The sequence below is a fragment of the Chrysemys picta genome, chromosome 15 (assembly GCF_011386835.1).
Source record: "Chrysemys picta bellii isolate R12L10 chromosome 15, ASM1138683v2, whole genome shotgun sequence".
NCBI lineage: Eukaryota > Metazoa > Chordata > Testudines > Emydidae > Chrysemys > Chrysemys picta.
The window spans coordinates 13,210,079-13,224,255 of NC_088805.1; the positions used below are offsets into that span (position 1 = coordinate 13,210,079).

At 45.8% G+C, this 14,177-nt stretch overlaps 1 protein-coding gene and 1 long non-coding RNA gene across 2 annotated transcripts; one reads left to right on the forward strand and one right to left on the reverse strand.

Annotated features, from left to right (window-relative positions):
• Positions 1 to 2,872: 2,872 nt before the first annotated feature.
• SNRPD3 (small nuclear ribonucleoprotein D3 polypeptide) lies at positions 2,873 to 5,742 on the forward strand. The gene is made up of 3 exons (XM_005288594.5): positions 2,873 to 3,008; positions 4,273 to 4,465; positions 5,569 to 5,742. Exons 1-3 carry the CDS (start codon positions 2,883 to 2,885, stop codon positions 5,628 to 5,630), a joined length of 381 nt encoding a protein of 126 aa, XP_005288651.1. The 5' UTR covers positions 2,873 to 2,882; the 3' UTR covers positions 5,631 to 5,742.
• Positions 4,334 to 12,536, reverse strand: LOC135975748 (uncharacterized). The gene is made up of 2 exons (XR_010592765.1): positions 12,317 to 12,536; positions 4,334 to 4,543 (listed from the first exon to the last, which is right to left on the reverse strand). It is a non-coding gene; the product is annotated as an uncharacterized LOC135975748 (long non-coding RNA).
• Positions 12,537 to 14,177: the final 1,641 nt, after the last annotated feature.

Below are 14,177 nucleotides of genomic sequence, written 5' to 3' on the forward strand. Positions count from 1 at the left end.
CCGGCGGCGGCGGCAGCTGCTGATGCGGCGGGCGGGGAGCGCTGCGGCTCCGGGCCCAGCCCCGCACAGAGGGGACCGGGGGAAGGCGGAGAGAGGGGCGCTAGCCGCGCTCAGGACGGCACCGCCATGCCCGCCCCCAGGGCAAGGCTCCTTGGGGACTATTCCCGCCTCCCCCCGACAGCTGTCAGCAGCGCGCTCCCCGGGGCGGGGGTGTCGGCGAGGCACTCCCCGCAGGGCAGGCGTTATGGGGGTATCTGCACCCCGGTCACATGCCCTAGTGGGGGGCGGGGATGGCTTGTCACTCCTGCCCCGGAGCCGTGTGTGTTCAAACTCGCAGCGGCGGAGCCATGCGGCATTGTCGTGTCGCTCCCCGCCTCGTGGGCCGGGGAAGCAGGCGGAACCCTTGTTCCGGGCTGGGGTATCCCCGCGGGACGCCCGCTCCTGAGGCCCGTCGGGCGCACGAACCATAGAGTTGAAAGGAGAGAGGCGCTCGCTCTCTGGGCAGCGAGGCCTTTCCGGATCCGGTGCGCGGTGCACGCTGGGATACCGGTGGAGGCCATTCGAGCGCTAAAGCTGAGCCCACGCTGAGCAGCGACGTGCCTCGCGGAGCGTAAGTGGCGGGCGGGAGCGCGGCCCCTCGCCGGCGGGTGGGTGAACTCAGGCCGCCCTGTGTGCGGGGAGCTGGGCTGGAGGCTCCGGGGGGTCTCGTCTCCTCAGCGCGCTCCCCTCCCCCTAGTGACCCGCGGGCCCGGACTCCCGCCGGCGCCCCCCGCCCGCCTCCCCCCGGGACACTGACGTTGTCAGGGCCGGTATTTTGCGATCAAGTAACGCGGGGGCCGTGAGCGTTGCAGATCGTCTGGTGTTAGCTGCTCCGGACGCGGGTGTGTTTTGATACCGCTCCGTGCGTGTGTCGGGGTCTCCGTGAGCGCTGGTTCGGTTGGATGCTTTGCGTTTCCGGCCCAGGAGACTGGCAGGGTATCACTGAGCACAGCGCTTGACGGTTTTGTACGTCTGACTAACCTGTCCCTCTTCAGAGGCTCTCCTTGACTTTTAATAAAACAAAAAAGGGTTAAAGTTTTTTAAAGCTCCTTCAACGGAGCATAAAAACATTCCCCTTCACCCCCCCCCCCCCCCACCACCACCACATACCCACACACGAGTTTCCCACCATCTTTCTTCCTCTTCCATCACAACAGTCCTAGTTACAATGGGGAAGGGATGGGGTGAGAGGAGACTAAAACAGTGAAGTGTAGCTGCCAGGCGAGTCCTTCATCTATTAAATTAGACACAAGTGGGTTTTTTACATAATTCAAAACATATCCTCTAGCTCAGGGGTTCTTAAACTAGGGGTTGGAACCCCTCGGGGTCATGAGGTTATTACATGGGGGGTCGTGAGCTGTCAACCTCCACCCCAAGCCCCGCTTTGCCTCCAGCATTTATAATGGTGTTAAATATCTAAAAAAGTGTTTTTAATTTATAAGGGGGGGGTCGCACTCAGAGACTTGCTACGTGAAAGGAGTCACTAGTAAAAGTTTGAGAGCCACTGCTCTAGATGTTTAGTAAGAATTACTAAATGATTTTTTTTTTAACTCACATAAATAGTTTCCTTGAAGGCCGTGAATGCATAAGTAAGGATTTGCAGGATCAGGCCATAATGCACATCAATGGCCTTGACATATCCTTTTAATAGGCTGCTTAGCCATTTCTTTCCAATTCAAAAGCGGTAATATCTCTTGTTATACCAACTTCTGTTAGTGAAGGAGACAAGGGTTCGAGCTAGGGTTCTGGAGACAGAGCTCTTCCGTTAATAAAGATATTACTTCACCCACTTTTTCTCTCTAATGTCCTGGGACCAACATGGCTATAACAACTCTTTCCTGTATGGTAAGGTAATTCTTCTAGTGGAGGCCAAGTATATTCTCAACCTCAGGCATTTCTGAAAGGAAATAACTCTTGTATCAGAAACGTCACTTTAAGTTACATTGCTTCTGTGTCACTTTAACAGAAAATGTGTGTACTAAACAGTGCTCCCAAAGCTTGAGAAAATCCCCTACATGGTATAGAGGCCTCCATCACAAGCTTGTAAGACACAATAACATCTATATCTTGGGGAATATCCAGCATGTTGTATGTTTTTAATATGATGCTCGGAAATACAGCAATGTAATATGGAATGCTCTTTATGTAGTTCCATCAAGAAATGAGATTCTGTGAATACACTGTTTGAAAGTCAACATCTCTCATTGAAAGAAAAGTCGTATTTTCTTTTGCTAGTAGCAAGCAAGCGTTTTGGCACTGCTGATTCCTCTGCTTTGGTATTCTTACGCTGGTTTCATTTCGCTGGTATGGGCCATCCCAAAGTTAGTTATGTGTACTTATCTCTTCTAAAATGATTATAAAAGAGTCTCACTCTTTCTTGACTAACCCATCAGATTCCTCAGTAATTCTTCTGAAAATGTAGAAAATTTGAAAAGTTTTTCTTCCCCATCCTCCATGACTCTCTGAGTTCCCCATTTCTTTCCCTGCTACCAAGATTTTGAGACGATTTTGAGACCAACATGGTCTTTAAAATAAAACTATCTGGCATTTACATAGCAATTCAATGTGCACAGAAGCCTTAATCCTGATTACTATGATTACTTGTTCTGGGAATAGCCATGGTGACAGAAGTCCTGTTTATCAAGTTGACACTTTTTAAGGCCACTGAATTAGTAGAAAAATAAAAAAACAGGAGTAAGTAGTTCTTTATTTTCTGGACTAGAAAAGTTTGTTAAAGGCTTCTAAGAAAAAATCTGTATTATGTAGGCAGAGCTTATGGGCAAAGAAACTTACTATACTATTCCTCTTTTTGGTCCTAGGTTTAGAACTGTACTGCTGCAAAGATGTCCATCGGAGTGCCAATTAAAGTGCTGCATGAGGCAGAGGGCCACATCGTGACATGTGAGACCAATACAGGAGAAGTCTACCGTGGCAAACTCATTGAGGCCGAGGACAACATGAACTGCCAGGTATGTCTGGGAAAAGGGGGTGCGAATGGTGTATTTTTGGAAAGGTCAATCTTTGGCTGATTGTCGGCTTTACTTAAATATTAACATTTCTACTCAGAGATATAGAAAGATGAGTTATCCTGCTTCATAGCTTTGCCAAAATGACATAGTCTCACTTGTGACATTCTAGAGAAGGGGACAGCTTAAACTTTTTGGTTTATAGGCAGGAGCCTATCAGAAATTCTTATGCATTTTTCAGAGCTCTGTTCTGTGACTAGTTTGAGATAATGACATTTCTGCTAAAACCATTTGTTATTTCAACAGCTAGCTTCGACTCTTTTGACTCATTAGCTCAGGATATGTTTTCTCCAAATCAGTGTTTTGAAAAGCTTTTTCTTAAATATTTTTAAAGCACACACAAAGCCAGGTACTTGAATACGGTGTAATTCTAATTGATTTTTAAGACTAGGGCTACATGTTCAAATCACTCTCATCTCATGAGAAATTACTTTTGTTAGAATAAACTAATATAATATATGTGATGCTATAGAAGGGAAGGTATTTCCCCTTGTCAGTGAGTTCCCAAAGCTTATTTTGGGTTAATGTAGAAATACAACTCTGGGAGTGATCAAAATAGCCTACGAAATCCACAGGATTAGTAAAATTCAAATAGTTTAAACTCCATTGTCTCTCATAAGCAACTGCAATTGACAAAGGGTGCCAGAGTTAACAGGCCTTCTGAGTACTGATTAAATAGTCCTTGGTATTATTGTTCTTTGTGTACCACGCTCCATAGCTTATTCTCTTCATTCTCTCTTTCCCCTCCCCCCCCCACTCAATCATGTTACACACGCACGCCACTCTAATTTAAATCTGCTCTGTACTTATATGCTGATCTGATCTTGAATGTTGAATCTGATTTTTGCTGGCTAGATTACTCTAACAAACACTATGCACACAATTAAAAGGCAAAACTTATGTAAGGCTATGATGTCTTATTCTCTTAACTGGGATTCCATTTACATTAGTCAACTTGCTGCAGCTTCTGAAAAATACCAGTCCATGTTAGCACAAAACAGATGAAAACTTCTCTCAGAAATCAGTTTCAAAACAGTCCTGGAAAGCTATTCTGTTTAACACATATGTTCATGCTATTATTTGGCCAGACAGCTTTCTGTATTAGAAAGAAGACTTCCTTGAATCAGAATTCAGTAGCCAAAACAAACTGGAACACTTCACTATTTAAGAGGCCCTTATAGGCATTGATCAGTTTCATGTCTTCCAGATGTCCAACATCACAGTGACATACAGAGATGGGCGAGTGGCACAGCTGGAGCAGGTGTACATTAGGGGTAGCAAGATACGGTTCCTCATTTTACCAGATATGTTGAAAAATGCTCCTATGTTAAAGAGCATGAAGAATAAAAACCAGGGTTCTGGGGCCGGACGAGGCAAAGCAGCTATTCTCAAAGCCCAAGGTGGGTACCTCTGTGTTTGGTCATTACATTTCCTGTCAATTTGTTAGGAAACTGAAGCGGGTGTCATCATCAGGAGTTCTGCAGTACAAAGAGTTTGGTTTATTACATCACTTAAATATGAACATCACAAGGAGTAAGAGGAGTTTATTTGGCAGGCAGAGGGGAGAGTTAAATAATTGTGAAGTTTGCATTTTGTTTTCCTTTTTTTTTTCTTACCTTGATTTTATTGTAAAACTTCAAATGTCTAGTGCTTTAGAAAATTTAAAAATAGTAATATTCGTTCAGAAATAACTAGACACTTAGCCTGGTAAAATCTCTACTCAACCCTCCCACATAAATATCCAGATCTTAGTGCTCCCCATGTATATGTGTGCAGATTCTGAAGCAGTTATTTGAATCACTTGGATCTTATATGCAGTGATCTTTTTCTGGGCATTGGGTTAGTCAAATCTACTTCAGTTATCACTGAAGCATTAATTTAAATATAAAAACGGCACTTAAATACACAAGGATTTGAACTTAAAAGCCAGAAAAGTCAGACTTCCTTTATCTTTGCTAGGCCTAAATTATGTGGCTTGATGCATAATGATTAAGAGCAAATATTTTGGGTCTGTTTATGCTTATATAGATTACTTTGAAAAGGTTTTTGCTCATAGGAATTAAGATGTTTGTAGAGCACTTTGAAATCTGTTCCAGCATGGTATGTAATAATGGTGATGGTAAAATGTTATTAAAAAATGTCTCTGGCATGGCACTGACTTTTTAATACAGATCTCCTGGGCTGCAGGTTTGTGCCGCTAAATGGAATGAATACAAAATTTTCATTTTGTTTTACTGTCAATCCAATATTAGTTTCATCTGTTTCATGACTAGACGCAGGTAAACATTAGCTTCTGCTCCCCATCACAGAGCACTCTGGGAATTAGAGAAGTACATCACCTTCTGAACCGTACAGGGTAACCTAGTTTCCACGCTGCTAACTCAGCACAAGAGGCTAGATACTATAGTGATTGGCACCACAAAAATACCTTTGATACAACATATGTAGATTCTTATAAACATGCAGTTATGTCAGATCCACATGATCTATTTTTTTTCTTCAGTGGCTGCAAGAGGAAGAGGTCGTGGAATGGGCCGTGGCAACATTTTCCAGAAGCGAAGATAATTTTGGACTTAACTTACTTACCTTTTTTTTTTTTTTTTTTTTTAAGGATTTAATTTACTACTGGTGCAGCAGTTAGGGTTCTGTTTAAATAAAATCTGTTTCTGACAAAATAGAGAGTTGTGTGCTGTTGTATGTTGACAGGTCTTACTTGGGACATATCTGATGAGGTGATGGCTTTTTGTAGTGGGAAGAGTATTGCATATTGATAATAGAGCAGATTATTTCTAAATCCAGCTTGAAATAGAGACACTGGTACCTGGATTTGTGTTCTTTGTATTTTTTGTTACATCTTGAGTTTCAAGAATGTCTGTGTCCCTCACTTTTCTCACTAAATCCTGTTGCCATCCACTCTGCAAAAAAGAGTTAAGCCACTATCTAAATCGGGACTGGGCAAGCGTTTTGGCCCGAGGGCCACATCTGGGTGGGGAAATTGTATGCAGGGCCATGAATGTAGGGCTGGGGCAGGGGGTTGGGGTGCAGGAGGGATGTGGGAGGGGGGCTCAGGGCAGGGGGTTGGGGTGTGGGAGGGGGCTCAGGATGGGGTTGGGGGGCAGGAGGAGTGTGGCAGGGGGCTCAAGGCAAGGGGTTAGGGGGCTCAGGGCAGGGGGTTGGGGTGCAGGAGGGATGTGGGAGGGGGGCTCAGGGCAGGGGGTTGGGGTGTGGGAGGGGGCTCAGGACAGGGTTGGGGGGGCAGGAGGGGTGTGGCAGGGGGCTCAAGGCAAGGGGTTAGGGGGCTCAGGGCAGGGGGTTGGGGTGTGGGAGGGGGCTCAGGACGGGGTTGGGGGGCAGGAGGGGTGTGGCAGGGGGCTCAAGGCAAGGGGTTAGGGGGCTCAGGGCAGGGGGTTGGGGTGCAGGAGGGATGTGGGAGGGGGGCTCAGGGCAGGGGGTTGGGGTGTGGGAGGGGGCTCAGGACGGGGTTGGGGGGCAGGAGGGGTGTGGCAGGGGGCTCAAGGCAGGGGGTTAGGGGGCTCAGGGCAGGGGGTTGGGGTGCGGGGTGCAGGAGGAGTTTGGGCTCTGGCCTGGCGCCACTTACCTCAAGTGGCTCCAGGGTAGCAGTGGCGTGCAGCGGGGCTAAGGCAGGCTCCCTGCCTGCCCAGGCCCCGCGCCGCTCCCAGAAGTGGCCAGCATGTACGGCAGTGGCTCCTAAGAGGGGGGTGGGGTGGGGCAGGCGGCTCTGCGGCGTGCTACCCTTGCCTGTGGGTACCACCTCCTAAGCTCCCATTGGCCATGGTTCCCTGTTCCCGGCCAATGGGAGCTGTGGGGAGCAGTGCCTGCAGGCGAGGGCAGCGCACAGAGCCCTCTGCCCCACCTCACCCCCAAGTGCCGCAGGGACGTGATGCCGGCTGCTTCCGGGAGCGGCGGGGGGCCAAGGCAGGCAGGGAGCCTGCCTTATCCCCGCTGCGCCACAGGGCTGGCAATCCCATGGGCCGTAGTTTGCCCTCCCCTGATCTAAATGAATGTTTTTAGGTAAGAGAGGATTCATTCTCAACTGGCAGAGTGTTTGTGTCCCATGTGGAGTCTTTCAGGGGGTTGCTGTGGCCTTAAGTCTCTCTGTGACCCAATACAGGATCTTGGTGAGGATGACTGATTCGTTGCTGACAGTTCTGTAAGCGCCATCTCTTGACTTTTGCTCTAAATCACCAAGTGAGCTGTTGAAGAAGCTGCTGCCTCATTTTGCAGTGCTGTTAGCAGTAGGGAGGGAGTGAAGGAAAGGCATGCAATAGATCATGGGGAGGACAAGAGAATTTGGGGACTGGCTACCTTATTGGGTCATAATAATATGATTGAATAAACAGCTGGATGGCTGAGGATTTGCTGCCAAAAATATTACACTACGTTCAGAGAAAGGGCCAAACTAAAAATAGATCCTTGCATCTTACATTTTGCAATGAGAATGCATCTGGAATCTGAGTTGTGATTTTCTCTGTTGAAAGATGCAGATAGCATAAGCATAGTTTCTGACTTTGCAAATATGAAAGGTTTGTCAGTTGGCATTGTTTTCTAGTTCCCTCCAGTCAATATTTCAGTAAAGTGAATTGGTGTGTCTGGAGAGTTTAAAATGAGACTGTCATTGCTTAGTGTCACAGCTGCTACCATCTGACCTGTAGTCATAAGAGGTTAAAAGAATCATTTTGATTTGCTGTCAACATAATTTTTAGTGGTTTACCAGGTTGAACTCGCATTCAGTTCTAAACCCATAAGTATAGGTGAAGAATCTCCTTAATCTGCAGTCATATTTTGCATCTTGCTGACTTATTTCCAGTGATCTTGTGATAACATTGGCAATTTTTTGTGTATCCTTCCCATTAGCAGGGGACTATGACTTTAGTTTACAGTTGCTTTTTTGTAACTGGAAGCATGTCATTCCGGCTGCCTGTGGGAAGCGTGCGAGAAAAACAGCATCTTTTAGGGACAGGCTTGCCAGCAGGGGAGACTGGGGCACAGAGAAGTAGGAACAGGAGGTTATCATCTGCAATCCTGGAAAGGGCAGAACCCAAGCACAGGCTCCGGCCCCAGGGACTCAAAGCACTCTCCAGAAAGACCTCCAAGCCCCACTGAATCTCACTGAGAATGTCTATCCCCAGAGAGACCCTACCCCTCAATCCCACTGAACCTCATTGGACCCCCTACCCCAGCTGTGCCTCCAGGCTGCGGTAGACAGACTTCCACTAGCTTGTCTTGAGCTAGCACACTAAAAATAGGGGATGTCATGGTGCTGGCCAAGACTCCGACTAGCCACCCTAGCTCAGACCCAGGGGTCAGGTGCACTTGAGAACCTGAGATGAAGCCCAAGCTCCAATATCCACACCACTGTTTTTAGCATGCTAGCTCGAGCTGGTCTACCCAGGGTCAGAGGTTCACGTCCATGGGCAGTGTAGACCTACCCAGAAAGAGCCCCAACCCCACTGACTCGTTGCAATTCATTTGCAAACTTAACACCATTAATTTGGGCTTGAATATGGACTAGGAATGGCTGGCTCACTACAAAAGCAATTTTCCCTCTCTTGGTATTGACACCTCCTCATCAATTATTGGGAGTGGACCACATCCACCCTGACTGAATTGGCCTTGTCATCACTGGTTCTCCACTTGTAAGGTAACTCCCTTCTCTTCATGTGCCAATATATTTATGCCTGTATCTGTAATTTTCACTCCATGCATCTGAAGAAGTGAGGTTTTTACCCACGAAAGCTTATGCCCAAATAAATCTGTTAGTCTTTAAGGTGCCACCGGACTCCTTGTTGTTTTTGTGGATACAGACGAACATGGCTACCCCTCGGATAATAAAATATAATTTACTCTCTGAAAGCAGTATTTTTTTTAAAAGGGCATTTAAAGGAATTTGCCAACTTTCTCAATCACTTTCACGTCACAGACTGGGGTGGTGTAAATATAGACTCCACAGTCAAAGCAAAGAATCTTAATTTGCATACAACCCTAATGCCCTCAACATTTCACCACCCATTGGTTGGAACACACTCCCTTTTGATTTGTGAAAGTTCTGCTTAAAGCTCTGTAGGGTGAAACTGTACCAGTGTGTTCACTGGGGGTGGCCTTTCTGATCAGAGGTGGATCATGCAGCTATTTTGCCTTTTTTAAAAAGCTGTTTAGTAATCAGCCTCAGCGATAATGGTTTTATTGGGGAGGAGAGGCCATCTGCTGTCTTCCTGGCTTCCCTTAGCAACAAAGACCTGAGTTTCACAGAGACAATCCTCACAGGAAGATTGTAAATTTAAAATAATGCAATTTAATTCAGGTTCATGTTTTTTATGGGAGGGCAGCCATGCTGCATATTTAACTGCAGGTTAACTTGGGGGTTTTAATAAAGGGAAGGATCCTATGCCTTAGATAGTAAAGTTTATTCATAGGTAAAAGCTAGGTGGTGGTTGAGCCAGCCACACCTTACTAATACACGCCTTGGATGGATTCAGCCAGGCTGGCATTGCATGTGGCTGTTGGATGGCTACATCCGAGAATGAAGCTGATTTGTAAGTATGTAGCGCCAGGTGCTGTACAAACAGAATGAAAAGATGGCGCCTGCCCCAATGGGCTTATGATCTACGTGGGACAGACATTATCACAGAGCAGGCTCATTTTGTCCTTTCGTTTTAGTCTCTTAGCTGACTCTGGCTCTTGGTTTGTGAACCCTTCAGACCTGTGTCTGGGAGGCTGGACCAGTCAGAGCCCTTGCACCGTGGAGCTGGAAAATCGTGGTGTGACATATGCTATTGTCAATGGATGAAACAAGGCATCAGGAACCTCGGTAGCCTGTCCCACCTAACCTGCGTGACAGGTACTCCTCTTGACTTCTGGAACTGCCTTCCTCTTTCTAAGGTAAACAGCTGCTGAAAGCCTTAGCTTAGAGCTGAGTCAGCAGGTTGCCTTATAACTAATTTCATACAGGCTGCAGTGCCGAGCTAATGCCTGAATTGAGAGTCAGTAGGAATTCGTCTTCTATTTTAACTGAAAGAATGGCAGCTTCCCTGATGCAGCTAAGGAAGGGTGTGCCGTCAAGGAGGTGACAACTGGCTGTATCTCAGCGGGGTGTCCGTTGCTTCACTTGGTCCCAGATGAGACAAGATGGCTAGTATCAAGTGGGTTCAAGGTAAATGTTCCTCTTCACATATAAAACTCTTTTAAGTAATCTTGGTCCAGCCTCTTTTTAGATTCCCTCTGATCTCCAGGAGAAGCGAACACTACTATCAACTTACTAGCAGTCAGGCTAACCAAGACATAATTTTACAATGAATCTCAAAGGCTTGTACATTTTCTCTGCCAATCAAAATTTTGCTCCCCTTCCTTTTTGGTGAATTTAGCACTTTTAAATGGTGCCAGAGTGACAGCCTCAGAAAAGGGAAGTCAGTTGGAGGGAGGGCACTGATCAACTGGTTTTTTGAAAGCAGGTTCAGCATGATGTGTGCTGAGCGCTTCTGCAAATCTGGCCCTTGGAATGAAAGATGGAGCTAGAGGTGAAAGGGCCTCTCACTTCGCATTTTGTTCTGAAATAGTTCATCTGAGGTTGAAGCCTCTTACGGAAAGGAGAGGGAAAATCAAGGATAGCTTTGTGACAACAGATAAGTTTACACTGGGGCTCTCAGCCTTTATGACTCGCAGCAGCTCCTTTAGGCAGAAATATTTGGGACTCTGGTAGATATCCCCAACGGTCTGGCCTGCCATGCTGAAAATGCTACTTATCGGGATTGCCTTTTAACAAGTTTCTGGGTTTTAAGTTGTCTGAAGAAAGTTTTGTGCTGAGATTCTAGGAAGAGCTCAAGTTGGAGGCAGATCATGGGTGGCGAAGTTGATCATTTGCAGGAGGTTGTTGGGGAACGGCAACAACATAAAAGGCCAAAAGGAAAATCCTATAAAGGTATTAAAGAGTAGGGACAGATTGGGACCTTCCTGAGCCCTCAGCCAAGCCTAGAGTATGTTTCATTGATCAGCAGAGATGTTAAAGTCACTGATAGGAAATCAGAGGGTTAATTAGGCACTGAAGTCTTTCGTAGATAAAGGTGTGATGTACGTGCTACTGCGTATCTTGTTAATGGCAATGCAATTCATCATGTCTTCATTCTGGCAAATGATTGGCCATCCACTAGGTGGCTCTGTGGCCAAAACGCCAAACAAGCGAGGAATCAAGTGCAATATGTGTATCTATCTATCCTAATCTAATCTAAATTATAAAAAAAAAAAAGCAAGGAATGGATTTTTCTGAGCTCAAATCCATAAACACAATAGTCTCCATCCAGAAAACAAGGTTGAATTTCAGAAATTCCATCACAGCATCAGGTGAACCAAAGAACCCCTGTATGTGAGTCAGAAGACTTACACCTCTGCAGGGCTAGTGAGTGGGTGCAGGTCTTTTCTCTTGAGACTTCACCCAGTAATTCAGTTTCACCTGTTGTTTTCCCTCTGGTCTTGCATCTAGACCTCATCTTCACTGGCCTCAGAGCTGTTTAAATGCATATAATTACAGCAGAACCTGTTTATAACAACAGTTTGGCTGGCCTGTGTAGAAAGGGTTTAAACTAGAGCTGGTTGGAAAATGGTGAAACTTTTTTTATGGGACAAATGTTGACTGGCTCTACAACTTTAATTGAAAACTTGAAAGCATCTACCAGATCTAGTTTGCGTGCTAACCTAGTACTTTTGAAAAGCATGCTTGGAAGGGGGGTTAACATACATGTCTAACAAAGATGTCTTCTTATAAGTGTGTGACGTTGTAGGTAAAGTAGTGGAGTGGGGCAGCTTTAACCACGCCCAAGAAGTATGGTTGTGTTTTTTTTTTTTATTACTTTAGAAAAAATTACTTTGGTTTCTGCTTGAACAAATTACGAAGTGTTCTAGGACACTAACCCAGGATAAGCTCTCTGGATTGCCAGAATAAATGTGTTCTCAAGTCAAACCATTTTTAAATAATAATTTAAAAAATACAGGTTGGTACTTTCCCCCCAACTGTGAATGTGGCAGCTTGTACTATTTACTAAAAGCTGTCCTAAAAAGTGAGGTCATCAATAATGGATTATAGCAGGATTGAGATCTCTGTTAAACTTTGCAGCCCTCTCCCCTTAAAGAAATACAAGTATACTCCCATTCTTACCTTCTGTGTTCTCCTACAACCTCACTGTATGCACAGAAAGAGAAAATATTTTCCCATAAAAACTTAGCAAAGCGGTAATGCAAACCTTGTGTGTAGTTCTCCCCCTTCTAAACAAGGATTAAGCTTGTGCCTCCAAGGCCCGTGAAGTCCATTAGAAACTCGAGCATGCTAACTTGGCTTTCCAGAAGAGCGCTAGAGAGAGAGAGCGAGCCCTGGACTTTGCAGCTGGTGTTTATTTGACCTCCAGATGCTGTGTTACCTGACTCAGGCCAGGCTCGGTTCCCCAGGCATGTGTGCTCTGGCATTTAGTGCATGTTTTTGTGGTTCAGTAACTTGACAAAATTAAATGATTAGATTCACATGAGGTTTTTATGCTATAGATAGGATTGCTGAGCAGTATTTTAGTCTCCCTTGCTTTCAGCTCAGGCTTTTGTATTTCTTTTCATTCTTACAGTTGTCGGTGGCTTTTCATCAGTGCTGGCTGATGGCCGTTTTCCTCTTCCATAGGCTCAGAGTAAATTCCCCACATAATTCCCGATGACAGGAATAGGCCGTATTATTGGTATGAAGTTTCAACATGGCTAGTACCAAAAGGATGAGTCCATGTGGGTTATACTGACGTATCAATCTGTGGGCCATAGAGGCTGCAACACCGGCAGCTGCAACTGGATATGAGGTGGTGTGGGGAGGAAGCTTGAGCAGAAACTCATCCAGGCTTCTAGAATCAAATAGGGGGCTCTGCCCTGGGGCACAAACCATGGAGGTTTTGAACAACAAAGAGCCAAAGGTTGTACGGTGGGGGATTTTCTATTTTCAACGCAACTTTTGCAAAGAACTTGATGTTTCTTCCTCATTGACCCAGATGTGGGCCAGCTGCAAGTCAACCTCAAAGCAGCACTGCTGACGCGGATTGCTCTGGAGGGAATTTTCACTCTCTCTCCTGGCTATTTACAGCCTAGTGCTCTCAAAACTGTGCATGTCTCATTCCTTTCCCACTCCCATCCATACAACGTGCACACCCCCGCCTGAAAGTCATAGGCTTTATATGATCCTGAATCTTACAACACCCTGCCATGCTTGTACTCAGTCCTGCTCCACAAATGTACTTCTCTCCACTGTGTGTGTTCTTCACCGGGCACAATGAGAGGCATTTTGCTATGCCTGGGAGGAGGCAGCAGGGAATGGGTGGCAAGCTACCGCATCTGTTTTGTTAGTCTAATGATATACCCCAGTGTAAAAGCTACTTCCTGGTTGGTGATAGGCTTTGGCTTACATACAGACTTGGATGGCTGTGGGACAATACACAGCAGTCTTTAAACCCCTCCCCACGCCTGTAATATCCTTGATAGCCCACGGATGTGATTCCAAAACCTCCAGTGCTTTCTTTAGGAGTCCATCCTGGTCCCTACCCCTGCTATGCATAGCTACCGTATCACGGGATCGGTCACAATATGCTAGTAGATGGCACTGCCTACTCAGCCAGACCAAGCTGTGTTTTAACTGTCTCGGGTATCTTGTCATCTGGTCCTGCAACACAAGAGCGTTTGGTAGTGTAGATGGGCCTCAATCAGATGGATTTAACTGGACTTGGTTTTCTTTATTAAAAAGAAAATCCAGTCCCAGCCTTTTACTGATGGCTAGAATTAGCAGAGAAGAACAATAGAGCATCTCTGCCATGGAAGCTGAGGAGGGTATGTTGTGCATGACATTCAGGGTTTTTTGTCTACCTGCTTTTTACATTCTAATGAGAGAAGTCTGTATTTTTTGTGTATTAATTGGCTGTTCCTGCTGCAGACAGATTATTAGCCATGGCTCACGGCCAAATCCTTGCACAAGCTAGCATAGTGCAGCCTTCTCCTGCTCAGCAGAAATGTTCTCCAATAGGATTCCATGAAGAGTGGAGGTTTCCAGCATCAGTAATTAGATGGAGAATTTTGCAGCCCTGG